The sequence below is a fragment of the Gracilinanus agilis genome, chromosome 1 (genome assembly GCF_016433145.1).
Source record: "Gracilinanus agilis isolate LMUSP501 chromosome 1, AgileGrace, whole genome shotgun sequence".
NCBI lineage: Eukaryota > Metazoa > Chordata > Mammalia > Didelphimorphia > Didelphidae > Gracilinanus > Gracilinanus agilis.
The window spans coordinates 111,553,116-111,568,929 of NC_058130.1; the positions used below are offsets into that span (position 1 = coordinate 111,553,116).

Genomic DNA, 15,814 nt, shown 5'->3' on the forward strand with positions numbered 1-15,814 from the left:
TGCACCAAATGGTATAGCATCCAGATTTCTAAAGAAGAAGCTAGCAGAGCTCAAGAATGAAACAGATAACAAAACTATACTAGTGGGTGACCTCAACCTTCCTCTATCAAATTTAGATAAATCAAACCAAAAATTAAATAAGAAAGATATGAGAGGTGAATGAAATCCTAGAAAAATTAGAGTTAATATATATGTGGAGAAAATAAATAAGGACAAAAAGGAATACACCTTTTCAGCAGCACATGGAACATTCACAAAGACTGACCATGTACCAGGGCATAGAAACATGGCAAACAAATGCAAAAAAGCAGAAATAATTAATGCAACCTTATCAAATCATAATGCAATAAAAAGTTATTATGAAGGATTTATAACAAAAAACTCTGACAGAGGTCTAATTACTCAAATATACAAGGAGCTAAATCAATTGTACAAAAAATCAAGCCATTCCCCAATCAATAAATGCGCAAGGGACATGCATAGGCAATTTTAAGATAAAGAAATCAAAATGATCAATAAACACATGAGGAAGTATTCTAAATCTCTAATAATTAGAGAAATGCAAATCAAAACAGCGCTGAGGTATCACCTCATACCTAGCAGATTGGCTAAAATGATAGCAAAGGAAAGTAAGAAATGTGGAGGGGATGTGGCAAAATCGGGACATTAATGAATTGCTGGTGAAGTTGTGAATTGATTCAACCATTCTGGATAGCAATTTGGAACTATGCCCAAAGAGTGCTAAAAGATTGCCTGCCCTTTGATCCAGCCATACCATTGCTGGGTTTGTATCCCAAAGAGATCATAGATAAACAGACACGTACAAAAATATTTATAGCCGTGCATTTTGTGGTAGCAATAAACTGCAAAACGAGGGTATGCCTGTCAATTGGGGAATGGCTGAACAAATCGTGGTATCTGTTGGTGATGGAATACTATTGTGCTCAAAAGAATAATAAACTGGAGGAATTCCATGTGAACTGGAAAGACATCCAGGAGTTGATGCAGAGTGAAAGGAGCAGAACCAGGAGAACATTGCACACAAAGACTGATACACTGCGGTACAATTGAATGTAATGGACTTCTGTACTAGCAGCAATGCAATGACCCAGGACAATTCTGAGGGATTTATGGAAAAGAACACTACCCACATTCAGAGGAAGAACTGCTGGAGTAGAAACAGAGAGAAGAAAAACAACTGCTTGAATACATGGGTTAAAGTAGACATAATTTGGGATGTAGACGCTAAACGAATACCCTAGTACAACTATCAATAATACGTAAATAGGTCTTGATCAATGACACATAAAGAAACCAGTGGAAATGTGCGTTGGCTGTGTTGGGGGGGATGGAGTATGGCGGGGGTGTTAGGAGGAGAGAGTAAGAACGTGAATCATGTAACCATGGAAAAAAAAATTTTTCTAAAAAAATAAAATTTAAAAAATAAATAAATAAAGGAGAACTATTAAGCAGTGTAGATCTAAAGACAGGTCTTTTGAGAATCGTTTAGCTGGAGTTTTCCAACTATTTGAGATTCTTGCCCACATATTATCATTAACATTCCCAAATGGTAGCTACTCTGTGGAGGAGAAAAAAAATCCCTCTTTCAGATAAAGTGAAAAAATTCTTAGTTGGGAAGAATTTGAAAATTCATATAGAACCAGAAAAAAATCTTAACACAAAGTTAAAGAACTCAAATTTAGAAAAAACATTTCAATACTGGTGTTGCATATTTCATTAAGTAATAATATTATCAAAACATACACAAAACTATTCACCTACTTTGCACTGATAGTAACTATAACCAACTGATGAATAACATATGCTACCAAAAACTACGTTGGACGAATTTAGCATTTATGTAATAATTTTGTTAAATGTTTTTAGAAATATAAGGAAACTGCCTTTCATTTCCTAATCTAGTTCCTACTTTATGCAAGTATTTTGATTTTTAAAATTCTAATAAAAAATGAGAAATAATCAAAATCAGTATGAATTGGATTTTATAAAACTGACTCTCACCTGTTCCATATAACTTGGAAAAGGAGCATAAGTTAAGAAGTGTGAAATTTTTTCGAGTTCATCAATCTTTTCTGTCAGATGCATGATATCATGGTCCTTTTCAACTAACTGATCCTTAAGACAAATGATATATTTCCGTAGCTGAGATTCAGTTGCTTTCTTTGCTTCAAAATTAATTTGTAATTCATTGTAAACCTGTTTAAAATAAATCAATATTTAATTACATTAAATTAAAAACAAATTTAAAATATTCATTATTTCTATGAAGTATCATAAAAACAATATATTTAAAACATAAACCCTACTCTCAAAAAAAGATGAGATATAAGCTGATAAAAGTCATGCAGCAGTTCAAGACATTTCAAAATTCAATACAAAATTATTAATCAAAAAGGTTTAGATAATGAATGTTCTTATTAAGGCCACTTTAGAGATAAGTGCTTTTAATAAGGCCAATAGGTTTATAATAAGCCTATAAAGACCATAGACAGCCTCCATAGGGACACATAAGAAGATGGGACAGCATTCCAGAAGGTTCAAAGTACAAAGTCTATTTGGGGGATAGAGCAAAGTACCAGTAAGCTAGAGTAAAAAGTACTTACTTGGGACACAATAGAATATCAGGCTGGACAACTTCCCTTTTCTTGCCAAGAGCTCTACTCTCCTCCTAGTTCTCAGCTTGTCCCTAGGGGCTCAGACTTGACTCTTCAATATCTCTTACCCCCTTAACCAATCTGTTGCCTTGGTCTATCAAGGACCTGTTTGTAACACCTCTCAATTATACCCCCTTTTCTTCCCCAATACCGTCGTCACTCTACAGGCCCTATTCACCCAGGCCTGGACTGCTACAACAGTTGTATGGTGAGGCTCATTGCTACAAGTCTTTTTCCCACTCTAATCCATCCTGCAACCAACAGTGATCTTCCTAAAGCACAGGTCCAACTATGTAACCCCCTGACACACATACCTCCAGAATCAAACATAAAATGCTCTATTGCCATTCAAAGGCTTTCATAACTTGGCTCCCTCCTGCCTTTCCAGTTTTCTTACACCTTATTTCCCACCATCAATTCTTCAATACAGTGGCATCAGTCTCTTAGCTGTTCTAAAAATAAGACATCCAAACATATGGCTATGACTGTTCTTTATGACTGGAACACTCTGTCTCCTGGTTTCCTGGGCTTCTTTTGTAAGAATGGGATTTGTGCAAAGTAGATGGGACAGGAGGAGCCAGAGAATGAGTGGTTGACAGTTGGTGACAGTTAAGACCAGAGGGGATTCTGAGTAATGCTGTGGAGGAGGAAGGAGAAGAAGAGACTTGGGGCTGAGGATTGAGAGGGGAGGAGGTGGACATCCCAGCTCCGATCCAGTCCTGAGGGCTTCCTGAGGATCTTTCTTTGGACAATGAAACCCTGATTCCCTGGTCAAAGATCCCATCACTTCTCACCCAGCAAGACTTCAACCAACAAGTTAGCTAAGTGTTTGGACTCCATTTTGGGAGCGATCTCTTAGGCTCCTTCTCCCATTACCCAACCTTGCTGAGAGACCCTTTCTGGTTTGTCTTGCAATTATAGAAAAGGATAGAAATAGGGAATAGAAATAAAAACTGAAGGAGAAGAGGCGAGGGGAGAAGCTTGGGACGCCAAAGGTTCCCACCAGAGTGATGGACCCCATAGAAATAAAGAAGAGGGAACCCGAAAATCCCTCTGCCCTTCACCCCTTTCCCCAATCCCTGAATTGTGATTAATAAAAGTCATTCATTAGTCAGATAGCGTTTCAGAGAGCCTGAGTGACAACAAGGGAGAGGGGAACCACAGCTTGGTCTGGCTGCCTCCATCTTGAAGCCAGACCACCCACTGTGAAGTTGACTGACCTTGGGGGAGGCTTGAGTGAACCCCGCCCTCATTCAGAATCGGATTGGGGTACTCAATACGTCATCTTATAGAGAAACCTCATCCCCAACTCCTGTGGGGTGGCACGACCATCCAGGTCACCCAGTTTCGGGGTGAAACCCCTCGAAGTCTCCCAGAGTATATAATCAGCAGGAGGGGAGAGCAGGAAGAGAGTCTCACCCCATAGAGACACACTTAAACACTCTCTCTCTCTCTTTCTCTTTCTCTCTCTCTCTCTCTCTCTCTCTCTCTCTCTCTCTCTCTCNGAATTGTGATTAATAAAAGTCATTCATTAGTCAGATAGCGTTTCAGAGAGCCTGAGTGACAACAAGGGAGAGGGGAACCACAGCTTGGTCTGGCTGCCTCCATCTTGAAGCCAGACCACCCACTGTGAAGTTGACTGACCTTGGGGGAGGCTTGAGTGAACCCCGCCCTCATTCAGAATCGGATTGGGGTACTCAATACATCATCTTATAGAGAAACCTCATCCCCAACTCCTGTGGGGTGGCACGACCATCCAGGTCACCCAGTTTCGGGGTGAAACCCCTCGAAGTCTCCCAGAGTATATAATCAGCAGGAGGGGAGAGCAGGAAGAGAGTCTCACCCCATAGAGACACACTTAAACACTCTCTCTCTCTCTTTCTCTTTCTCTCTCTCTCTCTCTCTCTCTCTCTCTCTCCTTTTCCATAACTTTGGTGGCTGGCTCTCATTATTATTACGCCTTTAAGTTTCAACTAAAAATCTCCTCTTGTACAGGAAGCCGTTCTCAAAACCTTCAAATTCCAGTGCCCTCCCTCACTTGATTATTTCTTATTTATCCTATATATAACTTGTCTATATTTGTTTGCTTATTGTCACCTCCCTTGGACTGTGCTCTCCTTGAGGGCAAGGGATGTTGTTTTCCTTTTTGTATCCCCAGCCCTTAGTACATAGAAGACAGTTAATAAATACTTAACTGACTAACTTGAAATTAAAGAAGGTCTTGAAGAACACACTTATTTAGTTTTTAAAGATTTTATCAGTGTAAAATAGGGATCTACTCAAGATCTTTAAGAAAAGAGATTATAAGTTCTACTACATTAAAGATAAATTATTTTCTTTTTGAGAAAATACATGTTGTCAATAATATTAAAAAGCATGAATTGAAAACCCTGACAATCTGCACCAAAGGACAGCAAAATTAGATTCTATGTGTATCAACAATAAAAATACTTTTTTAGTTCTGTATTACACTTTCTAGGTAAATTTCAGTTAAAAATATTGAATGTTATCTTACTTATGCATATCATTGAAAATTTAAATATAAATTTATGGAAAATATTTTATCACAATTCAATTTTAGCAGCTGAACTAGGTTATAAGAATTATTTTTATTTATAAAGCCATTATTGGTCTTAAGAATAAGTTTAAGGGTACTGTAACAAGACCTGTAGCTGAGTGTGATGGTAAATGAAAGCTTCCTGGTGGGTATTCTAAGACTGTACAAAGAACCATTGCTGCCACACCCACACATGCTAACAAGGGAGTCATAACTCCACTCAAAGCTAGAGTTTCTCTGGGTAATGATGAGTGAAACTGATTACCTGCAGGTAAACTTTTCAACTAATAAAAGATATAAAATAAATGTTATCAGAGCTTACTTTTTTTCCAGCTCCTAAAAAGCCAGAGTTTTATCCCCACCATTTGAGTTCCTTTATTATTCCATCCATCATTAAGAATACTGCTTTATTTCTCTACCCTTCCTACCCCCAATCTGTATTTAAGTTACAGAAATAACGAGGAAGTGTTTATCAGAATTATATTTAATATTTTTATAAAGTCTGGGAAATTTATGAATTATAAAAAAACTTTAAACTTGGGTTGTTTGCTTTCTTTATCAGAAGAGATGTCTAAAAACCTTTTCTAAAACACTTAATGCAATGAGATTTACATGAGGAGGTAGGAAAGGAATAGAAAGATCTGGCATATTCATGGGTAAATGAAGGAAATAAGAGTAAATTAGATTGGTAGGTTAGGTTGTCCTGGGGACTTCAATGCAGCCGCTGTCATCCATACTGTGTTCTATGAGGCAGAGGAAAAGTTTATAACTAGAGTGAAACTACAGGAGCTGACCTAGTGATACTTATAGCATAAGATGGCAGGGGTATGGGTCAAAGAACAAAGTTAACTTTTTTGGCAGTCTCATAACCAGTGTGTGAGATGCTATTAAAATAGAGAGGAATTGGCTTTAAGTATCCACAATGAAAAAAAATAAAATTATAATGATTTTGCTGTGTAATGGAGGGCAAAATAGATAATTCTTTATTATTTAGGAGCTGGTGAGCTAGTTAATAATTAATTCTCTTTTTTCCTATTAATCTTCTTTCACAAACTTGATTTCTGGCCATTTCAGTAATAACAACCAATGTGTATACACACACACACAAAAGGTGCTTTGGTTTATTCATTTGTAAATTGAGGAAGAAGAGTAGATTAATAGAGCATATTAATGTATAATTTTACATTGATTTATTTGATACTAAAATCAACCCTGTGAGGAAGACAGAAGTTAGTGCCATTATTCCCATTAAACAAATGAGAAAACTGAGATTTCTAGAGGTATAGTGTCTTGTCTAAGGCCAGAGAATAAACAAGATGAAGAGATGGAATCTGAATCAAGTCTATTGTTAATTCTGCAACATCACATAAGTTTTCTCATGAGTATAAAATGCTATATTTCAAGTTTCCAAACTATATGTATAATTCAATACTTATGTTAAAATGGTACTTTAATAAAACAGCAAAGAAAAAGATAACTTCAACATTGCATTTTTCCATCAGTCCTTCACACAGGACCTACACAATATGACAAACATTTCCTAGATCTTTAGCCATAGGATATATGCCAACAAGGCACAAAGGCTGCCCATCAGATATCCCTTGCTATTTTTCCATGACCAAAATACAATCTTTTCCAATTGTACAGAAAAGTCTCTAATGTTCACCTTAAAGCCACTTAGGGGCACTCCTTCAGTGCATCTAATTCACAAGTGATTAAAAAAGAATTTTAAGCCTTCAGATCCTATGGTATTCCCAGAATAACAAAGATATAACAAAACTGGGAGAATACTGATATTAAAAAGAAGGACCTTAGCACCAAGAAGAAGTTTTAATCACTTGGTGCTTTCTGTGTAGATCATAAGGCCAAATTCTTTGAAATAATCATACACCTTTTTTAAGATGCTCCAAATAATTCTGAGCCCTGCAACTGAGAAAATGTTATCTGAAAACTGGAATACCTTAAAATCCTTCTTCCATTTGGATGCTGTATTGGTCATCCTCTACAACAATCAAAAATTTTTGGAGAACATATTTTCCTCTTTTATGTCTTATTTGATAATAACAATCTGAGGGTTACTGAAATAGTTGTTATATCTTTTAAGGAATTTTATATGATTTTCACATATGCATAGGAGACAATGTTTAATTACTCAAATATTTATTAATCACCAACTATGTGTCAGGCACTATTAACAAACATTATTTAGTGCCTAATAAATGTAATGTTATATATACTGGAAATAAAAAAACAAAAAGAAAATATTTCTTGTCCTCAAAAATTTTATTCCATTTTGGCATGCCATTATTCACACAGAAGTAATGCCAACGGCACATAAAGTGATTTTAAGGAAAAGAGAGAACTAACAATTAGGGACAAAATGAGGACAAAAAAATCAGAAAAAGAACACTTGAACATCTCAGGATAAGGATTAAATAAAGTGGAGGTGTCATATTGGGGAAGACTTGTGCAAAGGTCATAGACAGAATGCCAGTTTGCCTGGAAAAGTCCATATGAAGTAGAAAACTAAAAATAAGAAACATAAGTATAAGTTAAGTGAAGAATATTATTCAACGCCACAGTGAGGATATTTTCACCTAGAGGTAAGAAAAAGTCACAATGTTTGTAAATCTAGAATCAGATCTATGTTTTAAAAATAATAATCTCATTGCTACATAAACAATTCGATTAGAGAGTCAAACAACTAGAACTTTGAAGATAGAATTTTACTCTACTAAATCAACTGCTTTTTTAAAAAAGTCATCAATCAATAACAAAATTGGGTGTATCACTAGGAAGAAGAGCTTTGCTACAGAACATCATTTCTAAATAGCTGCTCTGGTACTACTCAGCTCTTCTAGTCAATCAACAATAATTTCTTAAGAAATTATATGCCAGGCACTGTAAAGCAAGATACAAAGAAAGACAAAAAATAGCCCCTAACTTCAAAGAGCTTACATTCTAATAGAGTAAACAATGTACAAATTACAAAAAATTTACAAAATATGAAAGAAGAAAAATTTAAAGAGGAAGACTTCTCACAGAAGATAATTTAAGATAAGTCTTAAAGAAACTCAGAGAAATTAAGAGATAGAGTTGATAGGGCAGAGTGTATCATACAGAATAACCCTCTTTTTCAGCAGGGTCAAACTCACAGAGAAATGAGGACTACTAAACCACATGTAATGATTCCTATGGGCAAATATTGACTTACAAAATCATATGTTGACATTACTTATATTTTATTTCATTTTTATGAATTTTTCTTAAATATTTCCCAGGTATATTTTAATCTGGTTCAGACCACATTCCAGGGAGGTATTTGATTCATATTGCAGAAGTATATTTGAAACCTCTGCTAGAAAACTTTGTATTGAACTACTTTGTATTATTCTTTTTATATTCTTTGTGTACTCATATATATAATTGTTATACATTAGAATGTAAACTTGTTGAGAATAGAAATTGTTTTATTCCTTGTCTTTGTATGTCTAGTGCCTGATACATAATTGGTGATTAATAAATGCTTCTTAATTGATTGATCTAAACTAACTTTAATTGGGATATTTTTACTCATTAATACTTAAGTATAATGTATAAGAAATAAATTAAAATAAATACTTAAAGAAAAATAATGTATCATACTTAGTATTTTATTTATAGATATTTTCCTACTTATCACTAAAAATATAATAAATTTCATTACTACAATCTCATATTTGCCTATTGCTGGAAAAAAACCTATGATTTAACATACAGTTAATATTCAAATCATGTGAACTAACTTTCTATTCAAAATGAGAGCAACCTATGTCTTCTAATTATCTTACGTACATAAAAGTAATAAAAACATATAATTACCAACCAAAATTTTCTAGATGGTCCACAGAGTATGAATACTGACATGCTCTTGTTCATATTTAGATTCGACTTTGAATACAATGAATATGGAAATGTAGGGAAAGGAGAAAAAAACATAGAAAGATAATAAAGCTTATGAGGGCTGTTTTGATTCTTTCAATTACTGTTGTTTCTTAGCTAAGTATAAAACCCCTAGATAATTATTCTGTGGGTGAATCTGTATGTAAGGGGAACTATATGTCAGATATGTCTCTATGGAAGTATGACTCAATCCTTCCCTGTGCTCAAAGCTGATCAAAGTATGCTCAGTTTAATCTATTATGTAACCCCCTCTAGATACACTTACATTTGTAGATATCAAATGTGAATGGCACTCTGTACTCTTTTTTAAATGTCAACTGCAGCAGAACTAAAGATAGGTGAGAGATAAAAACCTATTCATTTAATAAGTTCTTGTTAGAAGAAACAAAAACAGAAGGTGTGAGAATTTTCAAATCACAATAAATTAGGAAAATCTGGAAGTTCCATACTAATATAAGTTGAACACTATGAAGAAGTCTGAAGTAATGGAGAAAACATACAATGTTATTTTCTACTTCCCCTTATTCTGACACTGGCAGACAAGATGGGGACATTATAAGCATTTGAATGTGACTGTGGCTGACTCCTCAGTACTTGGTTTCATTCCTACTGCTTACATTTTTTTTTCTTTATCCTGGAAGCTCAGATTCTGTCTATAACATTCCTGAGAGTCATCTTTATTTTTTTTTAGGAAATTACTAGAGAGTCTATTTCTACTGGGTCCTTTGCCTCTAAGAGGTATGGTTAGATTTCTTTTAAGATTTCTTAAAATAAGGATGTCAATACTCTTTTTGTTTTGTTTTGTTTTAGGTTTAGGGGCCATAGCTTTCTGGTAATCCAGTGATCTTTAAAATTTTTTCTCCTCAAATTGATTTCCAGGTCATTTGCTTTTGTCATAACTTACATTTTCTTCTACTTTTTTAGTCTTTTGACTTTGTTTTTAATATTTCCTGTTATCTCAGGGAATCAGTCATATTTGTTCCATTACAATTTTCAAGGAGTTTGTTGATGGAGCAGTTTTGTACCTCTTGCCAACCTGTTAATTCCTTTTCCAATTTTTCTCATTTTTTCCCACTTTTTTCCTTTAGCATTCTCATTTCATTTATAAAATATCATTAGTTCTATTTTTTAACTCTTGCTTAATCTCTTACAGGAATTGTTGAATTTCTACCCATGTTGTGTTTTTATTTGAGGCTTTGCTTGTAGATGTTTCAAAGTAATTGTAAATGTCTTGAACATCCCTATTACCACAATAGCCTTTCGTGATGGAATTCTTTTTTGTTTGCTCGGTCTTCCAGTCTGCTTCCTGTCTTGAGGCTTTATGTTAAGCTTTGCACTATTCTGGAGCAAAAGAGTAGGTTGGTCATATTGTTGTTTCCTAGAATATTGTGTTGTATTATTCTAGGATCTCAAGGATAGCTCAGATTGGAGTGCCTATAAGCTTTGTGTGTTCTTAAAATGGGAAAAGGACAAAGTTTGGACACTGCTACTCTAGACTGAGATCTACAAATCTCTGAATTGGGTTTATATCTGAGTCATTATACAATGACTCTGGTCTCAGCTTTTCTTAGACAGCTGGAGAGCTCTAGTTTCAGAGAGAGAGAAATAGAGGCTTTGCTTTGGTCTGGGATTCCTTTCCTGATTATTCCTCAAAAGACCAGACAAAATTAAAAGTGTGAACTGAAACTTCATTCTACTCCAGTTTCAGAGCCACAAAACTACTAGGTGTTTCTACATTTTTTCCTCTAATACACAATATAGTGTCCACGACTACTTGTTTCCCTAAATTACCACACCTGGGCATAGGACGTCCTCCCATTTTCAACCTGGAGCTGTATATGAAGCAACAAAGTTGTTAGTTGGGCCCTTTTCTGGTATTCTACACAGGATTTCTGTGTTGAAGTAAGCTGGGAAAAAAGACACACATTTGCCTTTGTCTTCAATAACTCCATCAAGCTTTAGTCTGTTGCATTTTCTAGGTGTTTGGAGTTTGGGGACGGAGCTTGCTGTACTCTTGCCTGTTTCCCCATTATCTTGGTTCCACCTTTTCTTTTTCTTCTATAAATTGTTCTGGTTTGGCTCACTGCCCACAGCAATAACTCTTCCTTTGTAGGATTCATTGAAATTAGCCCTTTTCTTATTTCTCACGGAACAAAAATATTCAATTATGTTTATGTATTTTTTGCTAAGAGACAATCTAAAACATCATCCCACCTATCCAATACTGCACCTATAGTGCACAGATTTTGGTTATTTTTTTTTCTTTTCTCCCTTCCATTCAGGATCAGGGAGGATTTTTTTTGTGTGTGACTATACCTTCCTTAGCATAATCCTGTTCTAACCAAGTCCATCCCCACTTATTTCCTAGGTTTTTTGATATATTTCCACAACAAATTGTATGTCTTTGTATCTGTGTTCAAGAATCCTTTCTTACACACTTAAACTATGAAGGACAAAAAATTCTTTTTTTTTACCTAAGTGTATTCTTCCTTTAACATTACCATAATCTTTACTTCCTTCAAAACCTCAAAACTGAATCAATTGATCTCTGTTTTTATTATTTTAACATTTTAGTAGATATTAAAGATATCAACATTCTGAAGAAATATTTTTTCTTTATTAAATTGTTAACAGTAAACCATCATATATATCTTTGCAACTATACAAATAAATTTACCTTTCTGGGTTTATCTGGCTTTGTGTTTAAAGTAATTACCTAGCTATGGCCTTTTCTTTAGAAATGCTTTAAAAAGTTTTCTTCCATTTAGAAGTCTATTTTTTCCCCATAGAACTATGCTCAGCTTTGCAGAGTAAGTTAGTCTTGGTCATAAGGCTACCTTTTTAACTTGGAAAATATCTCCTGGTTTTTTAATATTAGCTGCCATGTCACACATGATTCTAATTGTATTTCCTTAGTATGAAATGTTTCTTTCTTGACTCTTATGTATTTTTTTTCTTAGATACAGAAATTCTGGATTTGAGCTTTACATTATTGGGACTTTTCCTGTCAAAGTTCCTTTCAAGAGTAGATCAGTATATTTATTCTTTTTTTCTCTAGTTACCCACTAGTTCCAATAAATCAAAGCAGTTTTCATCAATGATTTCTTGATAGTTTCAAATCTTTTTTAAAATCACAGTTTCCAGTAAATCATATGATTGCTAAAAATTCTCTCTCCTTGTTTTCCAAGTCAGCTATTTTTTATATCCCATATCTTATATTTTTTCTTTTTCAATATTTTGCTTTTGTTATATTTTTTCTTTCTTGAAAAGTCACTGGTTTCTTTTAGTGTATTCTGGTTTACCAGGAGTCCACCTCTAGTAAAATGTACTCCTTTTTTACAGAATTTAATTTTTTTGTTTACACATAGAAATGATTCTTGACAATGGTTTTGACATTTTGAGATTCAAATTCTTTCTCTTTCTCCCTTCCCAGACCTCCCTGAGGCAGTAAATAGTCTGATATAGGTTATATCAGTGCACTACATATTTCCATAATACCCTTATTGTGAATGAAGATACATATCACATATATAATAAAACATTCATGAAGGAAATAAAGTGAAGGGCCTTGATCTATAATCAGATTGTAGCAGTTCCTTCTTTGGTTGTGAATAGCAGGTTGTTTTTGTTTTGTTTTGTTTTGTTTTTATCATGAGTACCTTGAGGTTTTCTTCGAACCTTGTTTTGCTGATAATTTTAGTCCTTCAGTTTATCACTGTACATTATTTCTTTTACCATAAAAACTGTTTTCCTGGTTTTGCTCACTTCAGTTTGCATCAGTTGACATAAACATTTCCACGGTTTTCTGAACTCATCCTGTCCATCATTTTTTATAGTGCAATAGTTTTCCATTACAAACATATACTGTTGTTCAGTCATTTGCCAATTCCTGAATATTCCATCAGTTACCAATTCTTTGCTACTACAAAAAGAGCAGCTAAAATATAATTTTTACAAGAATATATTTTTTTACAAATGGGTCTTTTTCCCTTATGTCTGGTCTTTGGGAAAGAGATCTAGCAGTAGTATTACTGGGTCAACAAGCATGCATAGTTTTCAGCACAATTCCAAATTGCTCTCCAGAATGGGTGTATCATTTCAAAATTCCATCAACAGAGCATTGGTCAGGGGATTCTGGGAAAATAGCAACTTAGACGCAGGAAAACTTCAGACCTCCGATACCCTTCCATACCAAGATAAAAAACAAAGTGCTTCAAGGGGAAATAAAACCAAATCTAACAACAGGACAGAGCTGAGGGATCCTCTTGCTGAACTCAGCTCAAGAGATACGCCCCGCAAAAAAAAAAAAAAAAAAAAAAAAAAAAAAAAAAACCTGAATCCTTGAACCGTTGGGATTAAGGGTAAGGAAGAAGGAAGATCCTAGAACCCCTCCCCCACATGCTATGCTGAGTCTCCAGCAGTTGCTGAACTTTCTGGGCCAGCAAGGGTGCAAATCCAGAGGGAGGGCCTTGCTGGCACAGTGGTGCCAGGCCCAGGGCATTGAACACAGACATCAGGGAGGTGACTGGAGGAGAAAGGCAGAGAGGGAAGCCTAGTCTCAGGGAAAACACTCCATTTTGTCCCATCCCCTTCTCTCAAGGTTTTGGTCTCAGGGTACATCTAGCTCTGCAGCTCTTCTCCACCCTGGCTTAATCCAATGAATAGGGAAGATAAGTCTTCAGAGGGCAGGGAAGCTCCAACACCGCTCTCCCATAGACTTCAGAGCAAGTAGCTACAAACTTCTGTTGAAGATCTTACATCAGAGCTCATTAAAACCATCAGCTTAACCTAATCAATGAGCAGAGCAGAGAAAAACCCCTTCAGGACAAAGTAACCCAAACCCAGAGATGCAGCAAATAATCAGAGGGGAAAGATTACAGCCAATTACAGAGAGGAAAGAAGGAAAAAATATGAGCAAACAACAGAAAAAGAAAAAAGAAATTACAATCGACAGCTTCTATCTGGGAAATGTACAAAAAGCAAATGAAACAGAGGAAGACCAAGGAACTCCAAGAAAAAAAACATAGAAACTCCAGTGAATTAGACACAGACTTTGGAAGAACTCAAAATACAATTCAAAAAAAATTAAGAGAGGTTGAAGACAATTGTACAAAGGAAATACATGAACTAAAACAAAAAAAAATAGTGTCTTCAAAGCCAAAATTGATCAACTTATAAACAAGGCAAAGAAAGTGAAAGAAGACCTAAAAAGAAAATCAAACCAGAAGGAGGATGACCAAAAATCCAGGGATGAAATTCAGCCTTTAAAATAAGAAGTCAACAGCTAGAAGCAAATGATTTCACAAGGCAGCAAGATTCTATAAAACAAAATTAAAACAATGAAAAATTTAAGGAAAATATGAAACACCACTGAAAAACCTCAGATCTGGAAAAGAGATCTCAGAGGAAAAATTTAAGAATTACTGGACTACCAGAACATCATGACAAAAGAAAAAGCCTGGAAATCATCCTACAGGAAATTATCCAAGAAAACTAACCCAACATCCTCAAATAAGAGGGAAAAGTGGAGACTGAAAGAATCCACGGATCACCTGCTATATTTATCCACAACTGAAAACTCCAAGGAATATTAAAGTCCAAACTCAAGAACTACCAGACCAAGGGGAAAATATTACAAGCTGCTAAGAAAAAGTCATTCAGATACCAGGGAATCACAGTTAGGATAACACAGGATCTGGCTGCATCTACACTGAAAGACCAGAAGGCATGGAATATAATATTCTGGAAAACAAGGAATGTGGGTCTACAACCAAGAATCAACTACCCAGCAAAACTGACTATATTCTTGCAAGGGAAAGGATGTTCATTTAATAAAATTGAAGACTTCTAAGCATTCAAGAAGAAAAAGCCAGACTTGAACAGAAAATTTGATGTCCAAACACAGAACTCAAGAGAATCACCAAAAGGTAATTAAGAAAGGGGGAAAAAATAAAAAACCAAATGATTTGTATCCCTATAAGAAAAGCTGATATTTGCAACCCTTAAAAATTATTATTATCATCAGGGTAGCTAGAAGAAGTACACTTAACGGGAACAGTGACAAACTGTATAGGATACAATGTCAAGATATATATGCATAAGTATATATAAATATATATAAAACTAGAGTTAAAAATAGAAATTAATATTAAGAGAAGTAGGAAAAAAGACAAAATGGAGTAAATGTATATTCCATAAAAAGAGCATGGTGGGAGCAGGGGAGAAGACCAATACACTAGAAGAAAAAGAGACAGGAAATACTTAATTCTTACATGCATTGAAATTAACTCAAAGAGGGAAGAACAATCAGATCTGCTGGGGCAGAGAATTCATTTGTGCCGTATAGAGAAGTAGAAGGGTAACAAATGGACTGGTGGGGATGGAAGCAATAGTAAAGAGGGAGAGTGGGGGGTATAGCTTAAAAGAACCCAAAAGAAAAATAAGAGGGAAATAAGAAGAGAGGGGGAAGAAAGGGAAGTAAAATAAGGGAGGGCATTAGGGGGACTAATTAAAAGCAAAACACTGGTGTAGAAGGAAATAGTGAAAGAAGAAAGCGGGACAAAGAGAGGGAATCAAAATGTTGGGGAATACGCAGGTGGTAATCATAACTCTGAATGTGAAGGAGCTGAACTCAACCCAT

At 35.1% G+C, this 15,814-nt stretch overlaps 1 protein-coding gene across 1 annotated transcript in view; it reads right to left on the reverse strand.

The window, feature by feature from the left end:
• Nucleotides 1-15,814, reverse strand: part of CNTLN (centlein) — a 427,627-nt gene that overhangs the window by 247,080 nt on the left and 164,733 nt on the right. The window contains exon 8 of the mRNA XM_044677223.1: nt 2,023-2,217. Within this exon, the coding sequence (XP_044533158.1) occupies nt 2,023-2,217 (195 nt within the window). The remainder of the gene's footprint in view (nt 1-2,022; nt 2,218-15,814) is intronic.